The 19,371-nt window shown below is 49.4% G+C and overlaps 2 protein-coding genes across 24 annotated transcripts in view; both read right to left on the bottom strand.

The window, feature by feature from the left end:
* The window catches only part of NUP210L (nucleoporin 210 like), a 90,842-nt gene extending 87,963 nt beyond the window's left edge, over window positions 1–2,879 (bottom strand). For 9 of the 10 annotated variants that reach the window (XM_058702182.1, XM_058702184.1, XM_058702190.1 and 6 more), the window contains exons 1-2: window positions 2,641–2,879; window positions 1,375–1,511 (exon numbers count right to left, since the gene is read on the bottom strand). In XM_058702182.1, coding sequence (XP_058558165.1) covers window positions 1,375–1,511; window positions 2,641–2,840 — 337 coding nt within the window. In that variant the 5' untranslated portion in view covers window positions 2,841–2,879. Of the gene's footprint in view, window positions 1–1,374; window positions 1,512–2,220; window positions 2,321–2,640 lie in introns of those variants that run through there. The other variant, XM_058702193.1, reaches the window with a different exon arrangement.
* A 948-nt stretch (window positions 2,880–3,827) lies between these two features.
* TPM3 (tropomyosin 3) overlaps window positions 3,828–19,371 on the bottom strand; it is a 28,165-nt gene continuing 12,621 nt past the window's right edge. For 3 of the 14 annotated variants that reach the window (XM_058702252.1, XM_058702258.1, XM_058702267.1), the window contains 6 exons: window positions 18,153–18,270; window positions 17,966–18,036; window positions 17,247–17,322; window positions 15,825–15,887; window positions 15,586–15,655; window positions 3,828–5,178 (listed from right to left, as the gene is read on the bottom strand). In XM_058702252.1, the coding sequence (XP_058558235.1) occupies window positions 5,096–5,178; window positions 15,586–15,655; window positions 15,825–15,887; window positions 17,247–17,322; window positions 17,966–18,036; window positions 18,153–18,270 (481 nt within the window). In that variant the 3' untranslated portion in view covers window positions 3,828–5,095. Of the gene's footprint in view, window positions 5,179–5,966; window positions 6,414–13,399; window positions 13,730–14,480; window positions 14,564–15,585; window positions 15,656–15,824; window positions 15,888–16,590; window positions 16,667–17,246; window positions 17,323–17,965; window positions 18,037–18,152; window positions 18,271–19,371 lie in introns of those variants that run through there. The other 11 variants (XM_058702253.1, XM_058702259.1, XM_058702254.1 and 8 more) reach the window with 7 other exon arrangements.

The following is a 19,371-nucleotide window of genomic DNA, read 5'->3' as shown; positions in this document are numbered from 1 at the left end:
CAGTCAGAGTTCTTCCACAGGCATAAAGTAGAAATTCTAGGTGAAGAAAAGCACAGTTTAGTTGGCAATGTTTTTCTTAGTGGTATATTTAAAAAAACAGGTTTCTAATAGACAGCATCTTCAATCATATGAAATATGATATGCCAAACGATGTGAACTTCTCTTTAATAACACAGTACAGACATACACTTATCAAAATACTTTAAAACTATACAGATATTTCTGGCCTATCATTATAGCAATGAAGTGCCAGAAACTCTAGGATGCAAAGAGCCTTGCTTTGATTTGGGGTACAAATAGCACTTCTCTAGCCGCTCTGGTCTAAAACAGAATGGCGCAGTGCCTCCCAAACTTTAGTGTGCATGAGAATCACTGGAGAGGTTGTTAATTCCCTGGGTTCACCCCTGAGATTCTAATTCAGCAGATCTAAACTGGGGTCTAAGAATTTATACCTCTTTTCCTTTTTTTTAACGATTTCATTTTTTTTTTTTTCCAAGTTTATGTATTTTGAGAGAGCGAGCACATGCAGGGGAGGAGAGAGAGAGAGAGGGAGAGAGGGGGAGAGGGAGAGAGGGGGAGAGGGAGAGGGGGGAGAAGGAGGGGGGGAAGAAGGGGGGGGAGAGGGGAAGAGAAGGGGAGAGAGAGGGAGGGAGGGAGGGAGAGAGGGGGAGAGGGGGGGAGAGGGAGAGAGGGAGAGAGGGAGAGAGAGAGAGAGGGAGAGAGAGAGAGAATCCCAAGCAGGTTCCACGCTGTCAGCGCAGAGCCCAACTTGGGGCTCAAACTCACAAACTGTGAGAGCATGACCTGAGCTGAAACCAAGAGCAGGACGCTTAACCGACTGAGACACCCAGATGCTCCATTTTTTTTTTTTTTTAAGATTTTATTCTTAACTAATCTCTACTCTACATCAATCGTGGGACAACCCACGATCAAGAGTCCTACGCTCCACTGACTGAACCAGCCCGGCACCCCAAGGACTTACCCTTCTAACAACACTCCAGGTGATACTGATGATGCCAATGGCACAGGTTCGCAGACTACACTGAGAAGCACTTGTTTTCATACTACCTTTTGCCTCATTCAAGACCCACCTCAGACCTTAACACAATCACGCTAGTTCCAATTAGTAATTCCTTCCTTTATTGATTCAAATAACTACGGTTTCCACTCTGTATCAGGCACCATGCCAGGTGCTAGATTAAAAAAAAAAAAAAAAAAAAGTCACAGAATAGGATGCCACGATTAGGGTTTACACTGCAGAATGCTTTTTTCTATTTTCTATTTGAAGCACCATCTGTATTAATCATGTATAAAAGATATCAGATTATTCTACTCCAGATGAACAATTTCATAATGTGTTTTCTCTCAACGTACCTATCTCTCGAGCAAGAATAATACTGCTGAGGCGTATCGGTTGGGAAGATTCAGCAATGAGCACAGCTTTTTGGGAACATAAGGTGCCATTTTCATATAAAGGCTCAACAGTTACTGCATCATGATGGGTAGAATGCCTGCCAGAATAAAATACTTAAGGGTTGGAGATAAGAATGTGGGTTAAAATGAACTTTTAGCAGAACACAGATTCTTACAGTTTTCCCATGTCACGTTTAATCAGGTGCATGTAAATGACACTTTAAAATAGGAACCATGTTCAGAGACACAAGATTTCAGTGAGAGACTGATGAGAACCTTCCCCAAAGATCCCCTGTGCAAAGTTATACAAGTATTATGTTCCTCCCTCAATATTTAAAATAAGATTGTTACAGGGGCGCCTGGGTGGCTCAGTCAGTTGGGCCCCCGACTCTTGATCTGGGGACAGGTCATGACCCCAGGTTCATGGGTTTCTGGCCTTGCCACGAACTCTGCACTGATAGTGTGGAGCCTGCTTGAGACCTTCTCTCTCCGTCTCTCAGTGTCTCCCCCACTCTCTCCCCTCCCCCGCTGTCTCTCTCTAAATAAAATTTAAAAACAAAATAAAAGAAGATTGCTATAGTGTCCCCCCGGTCTGTAAACACACTGATGTGTTCCCAATAACGAGAGGCGGAGATTTCTCCTACTCTGAGCAACGTGTTTCTGTCCAATGTAAACGGGCTGCTGAGGTAGAAAGGCTGCCTAACTGAGGAGGTCTGAGTCCAACTCCAACAACAACAACAACAAAAAACGAAACCAAAACCCAGAGACCTCCTCTTGGGGCGCTGACGCCGAGCTTCCCTGCCTCACCCTCGACGAGGCCGCGAAGGCCCCGGGCCGCCGAGCGGGAGGTGAGCGGCGTCCACTGCGCAGACCCCGGCGCCGCTCAGGCCGCAGCGGCGCCCGGACACGTCCGCGAGGCTCTCGCACCCGGCGACGTCGCGGCTGCCCAGCCCCTGCGCGGCTAGTCGCCCCTGAAAACACGCCGTCGCACAGGGGGCGGTCCTGGCCACCCAGCGGGGCCCTCCTCCCGTCCCCCAAGTTCCCCCTTCTGCCGGCGCGGAACACAGTAACGCAGTGGCGCACGGGGACCCCTCGCGGAGAGAGAGCCGCCCGGGGCGAGTGGCCGGGCCCCCCCCCCCCCCCCCCCACCGCAGGCGCCCCGCTCCCAGGAAGTCGTCCCCGGGCCCGGCGGCAGGGCCCCCACAGGAAGCCCGCGTACCCCCTCACCAAGTGTAGCAGCCCCGCTGCGCCTCCAGCAGGAAGGGCACGCGGCCCGGCTCCCGGCCGAAGGGGAGCAACACCTGCGGCACGTTGAGCTTGTTGGCCAGGGTCCCAAGCAGACACTGAAGCAGCAGCGCGACGCGGGGCGTGGGCCGGACGACAAACGGCCGACTCCGTCGGGGCCTCGAGGCCCCGGAGTCCGTCATAGCGGCCGCCGCTTCCGCGCCTCAGCTCGACTGAGGCCGCGGCCCGCCGGCGCCGGCCAATCCGCGGGCGCGACGCCACAGGGGGCGGTGCCTCCTCCCGGCCGGGAATTGTGGGAGCGCTAGGGAGGGGGCACGTGGCAACGGGAGGCGGGAAGCCTGCCACGTGCTCGGGGGGCAAGTTCCCTAAATTTTGGCCGCAAAGAAAGGAGCAAAATGTCGAGGAAGGGCTAACTTCTCCCAGTTTAATTTCTTCCGTTGCCTACCTTGTGTTCGGCTCCTCGCAGAAAAAAGTTTTGGTGGGTTTTTTTTGGCTGTAATTTCCAGGTAGCATTGGTCGGTGCCTATAAATGGAAAAAAATGTGCAGTCTCTGGCATAAACAGCTGACTTTGTCAAGGGAGCTGTGTCTTTTTTACTAGGAGTCGGACTCGTGTCCAGCCTCAAGGCCAGAGTGCAGTAAATGCCAGGCACCGGCGACCACAAGGCTCAGGTCGTCCACGTGCACAGCCGGTCTCTGAGCAAACACTCCCGGTTAAACTAACCTGTGCTCTCCAAATACCCGACGGACTATCGGCTCAAAGGCTGTCACAGGGCAGCGTGTGAACAGTGTTGAAGTGATTTAAGGAGCACCGAGCCTAATAAATCCGTGGTTTGGAACCAGTACAGTTGTGAAGGAAAAGCCCTGAATGCGCCAGTGCTAACTTAAGTAACCTAGAAGAGGCCTTGCATATAACTATTATTTCTGATGTTCACATTTACCCTGATAATACACATTATCTCTATTTTACAACTTATTTCTATCAGTACATAGAAGTAAGAATCTGAGCTGAGTTTCGAATCCAGTTTTGGTGGTCTGCTTCCAAAGTGTGTGTTCTCTATGAAATCCTGTTGCCACCACCCACAAAGATCTGATTTTTACCTCAAACCTCATAGTTCCTGTGGAGAAAGCGCATTTGGATTAGTAAATAAAAGTCAAGGAGGTCTGAGAATTGGAGGGACTGGTTCTTTATTTCAAAAAGACAGTTGTCAATTTTCAGTATCAAAACAGTTGCACTATTGGTTTCTTTCTCTCAATCGGCCCTGGAGAGAGCACACCAAAGGACAGTGCATTGTAAGCCAAGAAGCTGCCGGATGCACACCTAACAGACCTCACAGAAACCTCACCAAAAGGGGGGATTGGGCAGGGAAAGAAACTTTTAAAAGATCAGCACACCGTCAGCCCACCGACTGTACAGTTCTCAGCCTGACAGAGTGGCCAAGGTGCCCCAACCCTAAAGAAGCAAAGTTTCAAAATAACATAAAATTTAAAAACGGTTTTGTACGTAAGCTATTCAAGATTTCTCCAGCACTAACACAAAGCACAATGACGTGGCACTTTTAGAGACAGCAGCTTCAGTCCCAGAGAAGGGTGACGAGATAAGTTTGTTTCATGTGGCTAAATCAGTGGCAAACACGTAATTTTCTTTTCTTCTTTCAAGGAGGCAGGAGAGCAAATAAGTGGTCACCTCAACATAAAGGGGACATGATCCATTCTGTGAGCGGTTAGGAGAGAGAGGGGTGAGGATAGGACAAGGATTTGGTCTCAGACAGAGGTCTCACACCTTAATTTGGTCACTTCTGATGAAAAGAAATTAAAGTTGCTCAAAGATACCTTAAAGCTGAAACCCTGAGCCACACTTTTTTGGCTAACTCCTCCTGGCATCACCTTTCTAATTTGGCCGGTACTTTGGACAGAGCAACGAAGCTTCCCAGAGTGGGTACCTTTCGGGGCTCTGGCCCTCAGTAGGCAGGCAGGCCTTGCCGCTCTCCCTCCTCTGCAGAGAGAGCAGTGTGCGTTAGGCTGAAAAGTTAACTTTCCAAACCTTCCAAGTGAGGAAGGACTAAGACTGCTGCTTCAGAACTGTGGAATTATTAGGAATGTTTTACAAATGGGTCGCTACAGCAACAACAAAAAAAGGTAATTACAAAATGTGTACATCACAACATGCTTGTAAAGACACTTTGCATTGTGCTCACATTCCCTTAAACGTTGTTCCCAAAGGTGCTCGGCCTCAAGCCCAACTGGAATCTCAGGGGAGAGGCAGAGACAGTTTGGCGAAAAAGATACAGGGGTTGGGGTGGGAGAGGCGGCAAAAAGGAGAAAGCGGACTTCCAGTTAAAGATCAGCCCTCAGTTTCCAGGCCAGCTTCGGGCAGGCTGGCCTCAGGCGGAGTCAGGGTCAGGGGGAGGAGCAGCGGCAGGGCGGGACTGGGGTGCTCTACATCTCATTCAGGTCAAGCAGAGTCTGGTCCAGCATCCTTTGTGTACAGAGGTGCTCCTCTTTGGTGCATTTCAGCTTATCTAATGGGTGTAAAGGAGAGACGTTACTAGAACTAGAAGTAAAGGTCAAGGTCTGCCCACCGTGAGAATCGCTCCTGCTGCAGGAAGGCTGCAGACTACCAAAGCACCGCCTTCCCGGCGCCAGGCCTGAGCCACTGCACCACCCACTTCTGCAGGGACTCTGGCGTGCCCCCTGGAGTTGCAGGTGTGGCTATACCTCTGGGGGAAGGGGCTGGGGACCTATCAGTCATTTCCTCCCATAGCCACACCCACCAAGGCTTTCAGTTTGCAGTCCCCGAAGGAGGCAGCCTTAAGCATCAGCCATTCTTTCTTCGGGGCTTTGCCCGTAGGATGGTACTTATTTGACATGGTTCCGGGCATGTTTCCACCAGTAAAAACATCAGAGTCTCACCCTGAGAATACAAGATCTTCATGCGCTATAAGCTTCCTCCAAAATGGAAAGGAGAGGAACAACTGGTGGGATGAATGAAAGACCCCCAGAGCCTATCACAGAGCGCCTGAAGCCAAGAACACTACCAAACGTAAGCAAACCTCAACGGAGGTTTGTGGAGAGCTACTGCTCACAACTAGCTTCCGACAGCTACTTACAATTAAGCATAAAACCAGCAAAAAGAAACAAGAAGGAAAACGTCAGGAAAAAAAAGCAGCAGCTGAACACCTAGCAAGCAAAACCACAGATCTGTTGATGGCCCGCACCCCTTCCTCTCCCACCCCTTCCTCTCCCTCCCCTTCCGTCCACCGGCTCAGAAGGGCCCGTCTCTGGGCCTGCAGATGAAGCAATCACGACATCTTGTCCCATCAGTCCTTTTATTGTTAGAAAACATCCATGCCAAGGGGAACACAGCTTACAGTCGGCACACAGGGAAAGAGCAGCAAGTAAGGGTGGAAACCAGAAAACTCTCCCAGGTTCCCTTGCTCTGTTCTCGCGGGCTCCTCCCTCCTTCATCCATTATCTCTTGAAAAGGGATGGAAACACTATCAACTGTTCTCACTACACGGCGGTGGGGAAGTCAGGAACACTCTCACTGCCCCAATTAAAAAGCAATTTGCTTAGGGCAAAACTGCCTTTCAAAAAAACAATCAGCTTTTTGCTGGGGTCCAGGTCAGTGGTGTGAACCGTAAGCTCAGCTTAATGGGCAGAGGGAGCCCTGCCCATCAGCCACACAGATCATGCAGCGTTAGCTTCAGCTCGCTAGAGAGCACTCGGTTTCGCTCAAGTTGGCTGTAGAGGCGCTCTGCAGCAGCAACAGAGAGGCGAGGAAACAAGAGAAGAGGAAACAGGAGGAGAAAGAGAAAAAGGATGTTAGTGGAATACCAGAAATAAATCCTGAAACCTCTGACTAGCTGGTACACATCACAAGCATCTGTGGATGCGAGGAGGACTCAGACACAGGGCAGTGAGACGCAGGCAGGCAGTGCGAGGACCAACAGAGGAATAAAATAATCCAAGCTCACAAGTTGCAAGGACAACGCTTTAAGAAGGAAAAATCTATCTATTTCACAAAGGTATTTACTCCTTGGGTTGAAAAACAGACGAGGGACCCAGGGCAAAGGAAGGAGCACAGCTGGCTTACAAGAATTATATTTACAACATTCAGGGTTTGAAAGGAACTCAGGTAAAAAGTTGGTACATTTTTCTGTAAAAGCATTCGATCCAGCATTGTGAATGATAAATTGGGATCAATATCCCTACATCCATTCAATCCTACTCCCTAATGCTTCTTGTTATAGGCGCTCAGTGGTAAACCCAGCATAGGAGCCTATCCAATCAAAACCCCACCTCCCCTTTTCTAAAAGAACCCAATCTGGGGGCGCCTGGGTGGCTCACTCAGTTGAGCGTCCGACTTCGGCTCAGGTCATGATCTCACAGTTCGTGGGTTCGAGTCCCCCATCGGGTTCTGTGCTGACAGCTCAGAGCTTGGAGCCTCCTGCAGATTCTGTGTCTCCCTCTCTCTCTCTGCCCCTCCCCCCCTTATTCTCTCTCTCTCTCTCTCTCTCAAAAATAAATATTTTAAAAATTTCTTCAAAAAAAGGACACTTGGGGCGACTGGGTGGCCTAGTCGGTTGAGCATCTGACTTCGGCTCAGGTCACGATCTCGCGGTTCCTAGGTTCGAGCCCCATGTCTGGCTCTGTGCTGACAGCTCAGAGCCTAGAGCCTGGAGCCTGCTTTGGATTCTGTCTCCCTCTCTCTCTGCCTCTCCCTCTCTTGCATTCTGTCTCTCCCAAAAATAAACAAAAACAAAAAATTTTAAAAGAACTCAATCCCGTTGGGGTCAGCAGTGTGTCTAGCTCCAGGGAAGGTGAACTGAGATTATCCTGCTCTCTTTTCCAGCCTCCCTTGCTGTTAGGGATCCAGTTCTGGCCAATGAGATATAGGGGTAATCTGCTGGAAAGCTTCTGGGGAAACTAGCTTTCTTTCTTGCCTTGAACATGGATGTGAGGATGAGAGTTGCAGATTTCAAACCTACAAGAGGGCCAAGAGAGTCAGAGAAACACAGTTACCCCCGGCCACAGCTGCTCAAATCTGACTTGTTGCAGGAGAAAAAAAGTCAGTCCCATATTTATTTAAACTACAGTTAAGCTGTTTCTCATAACCGAAAGCATTCCTGATATAAATAGTTAAGTGCTCAAAACACTGACTGTAGCTGAATGTTCCCCCCTGCAGCACACCTTAAAGAGGGGGTAGGGAGAAACCAAATCCATCAGACGAGCACAGGGGTGATGGGAACTTAGGGACAGACCTTCCTGGTCTACTAGTACCAGTTTCTCAAGTTCACAAATAAGTTTCTTCCAGTGTTTTCAGTCTGTTTCAAAATGGTCTCAGGACCTCAGTATAAAGACCCACCCTCTTCCACCTTTCCAAGGTTAGTGTTATGTGCCGCCGAAGCAAGCCCAAGACATACTCTTCTTCTTCTTCTTTTTTTTTTTTTTAACGTTTATTTTTGAGACAGAGAGAGACAGAGCATGAATGGGGGAGGGTCAGAGAGAGAGGGAGACACAGAATCCGAAACAGGCTCCAGGCTCTGAGCTGTCAGCACAGAGCCCGACGCGGGGCTCGAACTCACGGACCGCGAGATCGTGACCTGAGCCGAAGTCGGCCGCTTCACCGACTGAGCCACCCAGGCGCCCCTCTTCTGTCTTAAAATCAATTGCATCTGTGGGCTGACTGTGCCCACGGTCAAGGTGCAGTGCTTTGGCACGCTGCCCTCCGGGCAGGTTTTCTCCAGTTCTACCTGGAAGATGATGGCCAGTATGGTCCCGATAAGATTTGCCACTTTATGAACACCATCAAAACAGAAAACATACGTATACACACAAAATGATGCTGGGAGGGAATAACCAAAATAATAGTTGTACTAAAAGGCAGAACTGGAGCGAACATTTAGAATCGCACGTCTCGTTAAAGCAGTGGTTCTTATACGTATACAATTATTGCCCCTTCTCTCCCCTTGGAAAGAAATTTGGAAATGTATGGGGGCAGTAACTAGAGGACGCTGCACACACATGTTGGGCAGGAGACAGCACTAAGCGGGACTGTTCTGTACATCCCAGAATTATCCACCGTTGAGAACCACCACACTAGCCCAGAAACTCCGTGAGGTCTACGAGTGCACCTGTCTTATTCACTGGGGCTTCTCTGACAAATGCAGGGGTTCAAATTTCTATTGAACTCTTATTTTTCTTTTTTTAAATGTTTATTTTTGAGAGAGAGTGAGAGTGTGAGCAGGGGAGGGGCAGAGAGAGAGGGAGACACAGAATCTGAAGCAGGCTCCAGGCTCTGAGTTCTCAGGACAGAGCCTGACGCGGGGCTAGAACTCACAAACCGTGAGATCGTGACCTGAGCTGAAGTTAGACGCACAACCGACTGAGCCCCCCAGATGCCCCTGAACTCTCATTTCTTAAGCTTTCTGTGGCAGGAGTACCACCTGACTCCTCAGGAGCAACCACATCCAAGACAGTTAGTGTGGCTGCCACTCCTGTCTTGGGGAAGAAGGGTATTATCAGAATCTTATCCCTCACAACGGCCTGGTCAATGAGGGTTTTGTTCCATGTAGGGAAGAAGTAAAGAGACAGAGAAGTGGAAGCATTTTCTTGCCTGATTAAGCTCTAGAGCACATAGTCCCCTAAGAACTGTATGAGGCCAGAAGATAAGTGTGGTCATGCTCTCAGCTTGAACTCAGTAACAGTAATAAGGGTTGTAACTCTGCAATCTCTAGTGATTAAAACTTCAGGATCAGACACGAGCTCATTAAAGTTCTTGGTTCCCTGATACAGCAAAATAAAACAAACAAAAAAGGCAAGCCACAGAATCCATTTGGTCTGATGTTCCTTTTAGCCACGTCCAGTTAGTTAGGGAACAATCCCATGGATGCTACACATCCCTAGGCCTCACTGGTCTGAATCAGGGCCATTTCATTCTGTAACAGGAAAGGGGAGTGGGGATGCTTAAGGGAACAATACCTGCTTTAAAGCCTCACAGTTCAAGAGATGAGAAAGAACAGATTTTGCTTTTTTTTTTTTTTTTTAACTTCTCCCTAATATTAAAGCTGGGGAGTGATCAAGCAGTACCATAGAGAAAGAAAGAGATTGGGCAGGGCTAAGACGAGGCTGCCCAAAACCACAGGACAGTGAACGCTCCTGAACCGCGTGTCATGCCTCATCCGAACAAGGGTAAGGAAGGGTAGAAAAGGACCCTAACCCACCAGCCTGTGATTCAACCTTAGAAATTAAGATGGGGAGCCCCTGGGTGGTTCAGCTGGTTATGCATCCAACTGGATTTCAGCTCAGGTCATGATCTCACAGTTCATGAGTTTGAGCCCGGTCTTGGGCTCGGCACAGATGGAGCCAGCTTGGGATTCTCTCTCCTTCTCCCCTGCTCACGCACGTGCACGCGCGCGCGCTCTCTCTCTCACTCTCAAAATAAATAAATAAACTTAAAAAAAGAAAAAAGAATTAAGAGGGAAAAGTTAAAGAGATCAAGAGCTTTGCTCTGGGATTACCAATGCGGCTTCTTGACCCCATTTCCATAGCCAGTCCAGGCCCCAGTAACAGGATGGCTTCTGTATTAAATGAAGACTGAATTGAGCACCACACACTGTTTCAAATTTCACTCTGCTCTGCTGGCTCCGTCCTCCCTCACACCAGTCATGCCCAGGGAGAGAGACAGGCGACCGGAAGTAAAAGACCTCACTTTTTCCCGAACATCTATCTATTCTCACATACCTCTCTCTTTTGTAAGAAGCCTTTCTCTGCGTCAACGCTTTCTGCCCCAAAACTAAAACACCTAGAATCGTACTATCCAACACAGCAGGCAGTCGCTAGCCACATGTGGCTAATTGTATTTAGATGAACCAAAAGCACATAACATCAGAATTTTAGCTCAATCACATAAGCCACGTTTTGAGCGCTCAGCAGGCTCTGTATGTGGCTAGGCGGCTGCTGTACTGGACATCACTGCTCTAGGCTCAATTTCTTGCCTTTACTTTCTTTCCACTAGTTCACTCTTCTGCTCCTTGACCTTAATGCTCAAAACGCACCCTCAAATTAATAAAGTATCAATGACAGCATCTCGTCTCGAGTTCTCTTTCTTCACAACCTGTTGGAGTGGAGACGCTCTGGCAATTATCCAGCCGTAAATGTTTATATGATCACCACACCTTGTCCTGCGTCCTCCCTCCACCCAGTTCCATTTACATTCCTCCTCTGCACAGGGCTTCCTGTTTGCTGCGTTCTCCTTTTTACACGCGCAGCGGTCTTTCAGGATTCTGACGTGAACTGAATCTGCTCTGAACTGCCTGCCACCCTTCATGGAGTTCCAAGTCTCTCTCACGTCCGTCTGTCCCCTCAACCCCCGAATTCTGTCTTCAGCTGGACGCCTGCCAGTTTCTCAGACTTCTATTCTCTTCTACCTTCTCTTTCCTCTTCAAACCAGGCCCAGGTGACCTCTCTACATGTTTAATGCCACCACGTTCCTAGGCTCGAAAGCAGTCAGTGTTGACTTTTCCTCCTCACGCTGAGTGCCGCTCATAGCGCCGTCTCTGTATGGAGGGTTCTCTCTGGGAAAACCGAAATAACCTCCCTAGTTGTTCTCCAACTAGGGAGCATACTCGCTGCTGGTGCTAGGTCAGGAGGTCTCTGCAAGCATATACTTGTGAACTTCAAAAAGACGTATTTGCGGGGCACCTGGGTGGCTCAGGTGGTTAAGCGTCCGACTTCAGCTCAGGTCACGATCTCTCGTGGGTTCGAGCCCTGCGTCGGGCTGTGTGCTGACGGCTCAGAGCCTGGAGCCTGCTTCTAATTCTGTGTCTCCCCCTCTCTCTGCCCCTCTCCCCCCCCCCCAAAATGAATAAACATTAAAAAAATTTTAAAAACATTATTTGCGGGGCGCCTGGGTGGCTCAGTCGGTTAAGCGTCCGACTTCGGCTCAGGTCGTGATCTCACAGCTCGTGAGTTCGAGCCCCGCGTCGGGCTCTGTGCTGACAGCTCAGAGCCTGGAGCCTGTTTCAGATTCTGTGTCTCCCTCTCTCTCTCTGACCCTCCCCCGCTCATGCTCTGTCTCAAAAGTAAATAAACGTTTAAAAAAAAAAAAAAAAGAAAAAACGTATTTGCTGTGTTGCTTTAATGTGCATCAGGAAAAATCACTAGCACACATCAAACCTTTGGTTTCAAATTAGAATTATGTAAAGACAAATTTGAAAACAAGAGTAAATATGAAGGAAGAAATAACGTAGGGAGCACAGGAATATGGCAAAAGCCACCAAGTAGCATGCAAGTGACTGAAATTTGGGAATCACCGTCTTAATGGGCCACTTTGATAATCTGCTCTCCTTGTGAAACACTGACTCAGCTGCAGAATCAGTTCTTCTCCTTTGCTACTCAGATCAGAACGTATCTTTGTTCGAAACCCCCAGTGGCATCCCCGTCACCTACAAACTAAAACTCCACACCTGAGTCCTGCACACGCCTGCCCCTACTGTCTACATCTACCTCTACAGCTACGTCCTTCCTGTCTCTATCTATGCCTCTACTCCTCCGCTGGTCCTTGACCCAAATGCTCAATATCCACTATCCCTCAATCAAATCTGTTTGTCAGGAATCCAATTTTTTAGAACCCAGTAGAAATGAAAAAGCAAGTTTTAGCATGTTTATTAAGTACCTACTATGTGCCTCGTTCTGTGAGTCTCTCCTAACCATCCCACTGGAACCAACCCGTCCCCTCTGAATTCCCACAGTTTGGTATTTGTGGCTAAGCCACAGATCACCTGTAGCTTCATTTATGTTCTCTCCCTACTAGATTCTGGGCAACCTAAAAATAGGGATGGTGCCTCCATCTTTGATTATTTCTGTCCCGCCGTAATTCTTTGTGCCTAAAAGACACCAGTTAAGCGTTAGCTGAATCAATCAATCTCTACCTTAATCCCAAAGGTTGTGTAGCAAGAAAAAATGGTATGAACAGAAAGAAACCTGAATTCAACACAACCGAAAGTTTTAGATTAGGGAAAACCTCTGCCCCGGGCTCTAACTGGCCAAAAGAAAAGCAAGTTTTAAATATATAATCTGCTGAGAAACCGAGGTGCTAAGTGGACGCCACTCAGGTGCTTAGGTAAGTACAGCTGCCTGCTGCACCACCCAGGCTGAGCCATCGCGGCTGTGCAAACTGGAAGAGGCGTCTGCAAAAAGTTGTCATGTAATTCCACAGCGTAAACCAGGAACGGTTTTACTAACAGAAATTTACCATTCTTATGTATGTGATAAACCATTTGAAACATGGATGACTGGTTGTTTAGTTTTCCCAATCGCAACCGCTGATCGCGTCTCATGTCCCACTACCACACGCCGGCAGGCAAACGGCAGTATACCTCGAGTGTTAGAAGGGTTTGAACGAACAAACAGAACTGCTGAAAATTCTATGGATTTCTCTGTGACTTGGGATGACCTAATAAGTCAAGTTTGGTGGTAACACATTTGAGACCATCAGGTGTTCTGAAGATGCACCATGTGAGCCACTGAACAAAGGGCCAAGAAAGCGTATCGGGAGGCACTGGGACCCTATGGGAGGAGGAGGAGCTAACTGAAAAGGATGGGAGCCTCCAAGTAATGGAGGTGAAAGACCTCCCGCGGCCTACACACGCCCCGCCCGGAACCTCTGCTAGCCCACCACTCCGACAGACTCCAATCACTTGAGCTTAAATGTCAAGAAAGAATAGACACACACAAAAGTGGCTTTGATTATGTAAGTCAGAGGAGAGAGAGCCTACAATAGCTATTCCCCACATCACACCCCCAAGGCTCCTCCTCAGGGACAGCAGCAGCTTTGTCAGTGACACAAATGCAGGGTGGCAGGAGGCTTCCAGCAGCTTAACATTTTAATTTGGGGGGGGGGGGGGGAGTGGGTGGAAGAATACATAAGTTGCTTTGTGCCCCCCCTACATCCTAATGCCTTGGGGACCAGCCAGGCCGACCCAAATGGAATCCAGAGCGAGAGTGGGGCGCTGGGTTCCCCGAGGAAAGGGGGCAGATCCAGAACAGAGCAGAAACGGTGATGGTTATCTGTATGAAAAAGTAAGGAGACTCTAGGTAAGAAGGACTAGCATCAATCACACAGCGATTTGGGAGAAAAGGGAAGAGAAGGCAGTAGGAAGGAGAAAAGACAGCCAGATACCACAGCCTGAGTCATTTGGCTTCTTCTCAGGGTTAGTAGGACAGATACAAAGAGGTGGATTAGCATCAAGGGTCAGGGGTCCACAGCAAACGGATGAAGTCCCCAGTAACTCTTTTTGGTGCTTTTTACCGCCTGGCTTGCTCTGGGAGTTGGCTTAATTCTTTGCTGAATTTGAGATTTCCAATCATGGGTGTTTCTCCTGAAGTTCAATACCAGGCACAAATTACATACACACAGGAGATGTGAATTTTGTCATGCGATCAACGTTAGGGCCCAAGTCACTGGCTCTCTGGGCCCTACGTTCTTAGTTATCTGATGACATAGTTCTACCTTCAGCGGTGTCCCCTCTGAGAAGACTAAATTTGAGAAGCAAATAGAAAAAAATCATGGATATAATGAAGGGACTATGAACAAAAATATACTTAAAAAAAAAAAAAAATCACACATTGATCAGGGTGCTACAACTGATTCAATATTAAATGCCACCCCAGCTTTTGCCAACAAGTAACCAGCACCAATAGTTTAAAGATAGAGTGAAGACCCCCGTTTCCAGAGGATAAAACCAAAGCACACTATGCACAGCCTGGAGCCCCAACCACCCACGAGCCAAGGCCCCAGCCCCGCTCTGCTGTCAGATAGTTACATAGAGGTCATGTCATTGAGGGCGTGGTCCAGCTCCTCGCTAATGGCCTTGTACTTCAGTTTCTGGGCATAGAGCTCATCTGGACAGGCACAGGAACACAGGGAGGAACCAGGGGACAGAGTGAAAGGTATCAGAAGCAAATGAAGAGAGGGAATCATTAGAAATTAGGAGAAGTGTGACCGTGGGTCTAATACCACAGGTTAGGAGGACATCCACCCTGGCGGCCACAACAGGCCATTTTCAGATCCTCTGCCCCCCCCCAGACCACTGGGCTTCTTGCCGCCTCTAGTCCACTGCAGTCAGGGCGGAGAACCCAGGCACGGCCGTGACTAGACGTTCTTGCTACCAAATGCACTCAAGCAGCTACCACTCCCACCCAGCTAATCCAACTGCCAGCAGGGATAACACTTAATTTGATGAAAACAGAGAAAGGAGAAAGCACACATTAAGATTCAGACACTTCTTCTCTATGTACCGATCAAGACCAGTATTCTTGGCCCCTCTGCTCTGCAGGCTGCTCCCCCAAACCCTCCCCAGGTAAGAGAATGGTGTGCTACCCAGCCAGAGCTTATGTCAGAGTTCTCAAAGCACGGCGTCCTTTCTCACAGTGCACACGGCCGCCAAAACGTGGGGACAAAGCGCATTTAGAAAGCCCCTCGGCCTGGCCAGCTCTGGGACATGGACATCCCACAGCCGTGTCTCTTGGAGAGGTCGCCCGCAGCTGAAGCGATGAACAGGATGGCCGAATGTAGCCGTGGGGTAATACGTGCTCTCCCTGCCATCAAAGTATGGCCACCATCTCACCCCAGAGACCACCATTTCAGACCAGCCAATTGGAGGTAAATGCAGCCATGACCAGTCTCCTCCAAGAGAAGGATGCCAATTCCAGAATACTAGATAAAGTCTGACCAAAAGGAAGAGGGTGTATGTATAAAACTCCGATTCCGGGTCTTGACCCGTTTCACCCAGCTGTGGCACAGGACAGGGCACGGGACGTGTGCCAGGTCCCCGCCGACTCCCTTTGGTGCACAGGGAAGGAGGGAAGCGGTCAACGGGCAAGGTCTTCCTCTGTAGCTCTGATCCCGCTCCCAGGCTCCATACCTTCCAAGTCATCAATCGTCTTCTCCAGCTTGGCCACTGACCTCTCGGCAAACTCAGCACGGGTCTCCGCCTGGGGAAATGGGACAGCAGACGGAGTCAGAGATGAGCAAGGAGAGTTCTGTGTCTCCACCTTCTACTTGCACACCCTTCACAATCAAAGCCAGCTCGTCTAAGTCCAAGTTAGGGCCTCATACACCTCTAAATATTTTGATTCCTTCCCTAGAATTCCCTCAGCTCACCTCCTTGAGTTTATCCGTAAGAATCTTTATCTCTTCTTCGTATTTGTCTTCCTTTTGAGAGTACTGTAAGAGAAGTTGGAATGCGAGTTTCAGAGTAGAACGTACTCACACAGACAATCCTACCACCCCATCTGCCACCACATTCCCTCTTCCAGTGAAATCCTCTCAGATTTTAATGTGTGGTTGGCCCGCGAGAAAAGAGCAAGGCCCATTTCTGGACAAGAGATCATTAAAATCCACAAGTCAACATCCTTAAGGCCTTGATACCCTCAAATTAGAACCCTCTGGATTTTTTACCTTTAAAATGGACCTAAGCTTTGACCTTACTCCGATCAACCCAACGAGGTAATTTTTCCTTCCTCCTGCTTGACGAGGAGGTACAGCAACACCCCAAGGCCAGCCACACGGCCGAAACAGTCCCACGTGACACTAAAGACGAGTCCTCTGTCTTGCTCGCTTATTGGGTCTCGGATCTGCTATTTGCTGCCCCCACTGGTCTGCTAGAAAACTTCTGGGGACCCACGATTACTGCTATTTAGCACATCAGTATCAGCCTGAGCAGAACATGCCCCCAAGCACCTGAGACCACGAAGTGATCTGAACTAAAGCAACGAGAGCACACGGGAATTAGCATTAATCCCGGGATATGGATGACGAGGATGTCTCACTAGATTATGTAAGGACTGGGTTTCTCCAGTCTCTCATCAAGGGCAGGGCTGGGTGGGCCCAGGCCCCAGAGCCTGTCACTGTCACAACCAGCCCCTACCTTCTCCGCCTGAGCCTCAAGAGACTTGAGGTTGTTGGTGACATTCTTCAGCTCCTCCTCCAGCTCAGAACACTTACTGTGAATGTTTTACATACCGCAGGAGAGGAAAGGGGAAGAAGGCGAGAATAAAAAAAAAGGGAGAGAGAGACACACAGACGTGAATTGAACCTATATGTAGAGAGAGCTGGAAGGCATACGGGGAAAAGAGAAGTTCCCAGGTCACCTGAGCAAGTGTCAGCCCTCCCTCCCCCGGACCGCAGAGCCTGACAGACGCTGGGCCCTCCTGGGCTAGGACCCAGGATGTCGGACACTAATAAAACACTTGAGAAAAATCACTACAGGAACGAGTCCACCTCGGGTGGAGGTGGGAACTGCTACCTCGGGTGAAGGTGGGAACGTATGCCCGACCCAAATAGTCCCCCGGATCACCCCAGGGAAGGAGAGACCCTGCGCAGAGGCGTAAAGCAACTAGGAAAGAAGACATGAAAGATGGCAAGTAAGAGGAACAGAATGGAGCATTCCACGGAGAGGTGAGAAGGCACTCAACAAACCAACCAGTGGAGGGGAGGCAGCTGCAAAACAAAGAACAAAAACCAAGCCCAACGAAACCACGCCGTGCACGTAACCTCGCCGGGGGTGGGGGCTAATGTTAGTACCTTTTCTTCAGCAGCACTCAGACACTTCAGGCTCTGGTCCATCAGTCTGATCTGCTCGTCCATCTCCCGGCAACGGCTGTTAGTGACGGTCACGGGGATCGCACAAGCCAGGTTGTGGGGAGGGAGAAAGGTCAAAAAGGACACAGCAAGAAAACAAGCAGCAAAACGAAAAAAAAAATTGTTTTTCAAAAAATGGGAAGACAACACCGCCATGGACATGGTGTGTCATGTCTGGGAGGGGATGGAGAGGAGGCACAGATATATATGCATCAGCACTGACTTGTTACACAAGGCCCAGAAGGTGCCGACGGGGGAGCTCTTCATGTCTGCCCTCGCCCTGAGGCCCCCCAGACTGGCCACACGGTACAGAAGAGACAAATCTCAAGCCGGCATGGCCACGGCAGTGTGTCAAGGAGAAGCAGACTTCGGGTGGGAGGACCCTGTAGGGCCTGCCAGGTGACCACTCACCATCTGCTCCTTAGTCCTTATTTTCCCTCAATTTGCAAACTGCCCCTACGAGAAATAACGGAAACTCATCTGGCACCTGTCACTAGTCCAGAGTAAGAAGGGCCCGTAGCCATTCTCAGGGCCTAAAAAAAGCCCACTCTCTAGGCCCTGTTTAACAAGGTGGAAGGAACACTAGTTTATTCACATTAATGCGCAAGCCAAAGGGGAAGGGACCGAACGGGAGGGCAAGACTGGGGGAGCAAGATACTCACGACTCTGCCAGCTCAGCTCGTTCCTCTGTGCGTTCCAAGTCCCCCTCGATAATCACCAACTTCCGAGCCACCTACAGAAGACCCCGGACGGCCCAGTGAAGCAAAGAGGAAGCCATCTCCCTCCCCCGTGGCTCTTTTCAGAAATCCAAGGACGCTGGGGAGAAGGGGGAAACATGAGGCAGCCCACCTCTTCATACTTGCGGTCCGCCTCTTCCGCAATGTGCTTAGCTTCCTTGAGCTGGATTTCCTGGAGCTCCATCTTTTCTTCATCTTTTAGGGCTCGGTTCTCAATCACCTTCATGCCTCTGCCAAACGGTAAGGACAGACACGGCCCTGATGGGTCTGCCACCAGCTCCACCCTCAGGGGCCCTGAATGGCACCTTTAGAAGCCGGCCCCTCTCTACCTGCCACCCAAGAACTCCCACAGCTCCCCATCTTAGTTTGTTTTCTTTAAAACCTTTTCCAAAAAATTAGCTTTCTCTTATAAAAAAAATAACACACACTTAAGGGGCGCCCAGGTGGCTCGGTCGGTTAAGCGTCCGACTTCAGCTCAGGTCATGATCTCACAGTTGGTCAGCTGGAGCCCGCATCGGGCTCTGCACTTTCTCTCCCTCTCTCTGCCCCTCACTCACTCGCGCGCTCATTCTCTAAAATAAGTAAGTAAGTAGATAGATAAGTGAAAATTAAAATGATAATAATAGGAATATACACTTCATACTCAAGGGTATGGTTTAAGGGCACAATGTAAGCCCTTCCAGTCCTGCTCACCAGAGGAAAACTCTATTCATAAAGTTTCCAGAAATGTTTCACGAAGAGAAAACCCCAACAGAATGACACACTACCCTGTTGTGTACCAGGCCTTCCTCCCTTTCTAGAACTTGCACCCTGCTCTGTAATAGAGCACACACAGCCACGCGACACATTCTCCCAGCAGCACGATGTCAACCTATGTCCGTCCGACAGGGCATTTTTGATTCTGAAAGCCTTCGTCTGACCCCACGCGTGTCAGCACACACCTTTGTTCTGGTTTACCCCACAGCGGCAAGAAGGCAATTGACTACTTTCAACAAAGGTGAGCTGTGATTTGGTTCCCAACCCTGGGCACACATAAAAATCATCAGACCAACTTTAAAAACATCAACACCCAGGGGGCGCTCGGGGGGCTCAGTAGGTTAAAGCGGCTGCCTTCAGCTCAGGTCATCATCTCACTGTTCGTGCGTTCAAGACCCGCATTGGGCTCTTTGCTGTCTGTGCAGAGCCTGCTTCAGATCCTCTGTCCCCCACCCCCACCCCCCACTGCTTGTGCTCTCTCTCTGTCACTCTCTCTCAATATAAATAAACTTAAAAAAAAAACCCAAAGAACAAAAAATCTAAACACCCTCACCACCACCCACACCCCTCTCACG

This window comes from Neofelis nebulosa, chromosome 15 (assembly GCF_028018385.1).
Source record: "Neofelis nebulosa isolate mNeoNeb1 chromosome 15, mNeoNeb1.pri, whole genome shotgun sequence".
NCBI lineage: Eukaryota > Metazoa > Chordata > Mammalia > Carnivora > Felidae > Neofelis > Neofelis nebulosa.
Note: the sequence above shows the minus strand (reverse complement) of the source record. Positions and strands in the feature narration are given on the sequence as shown.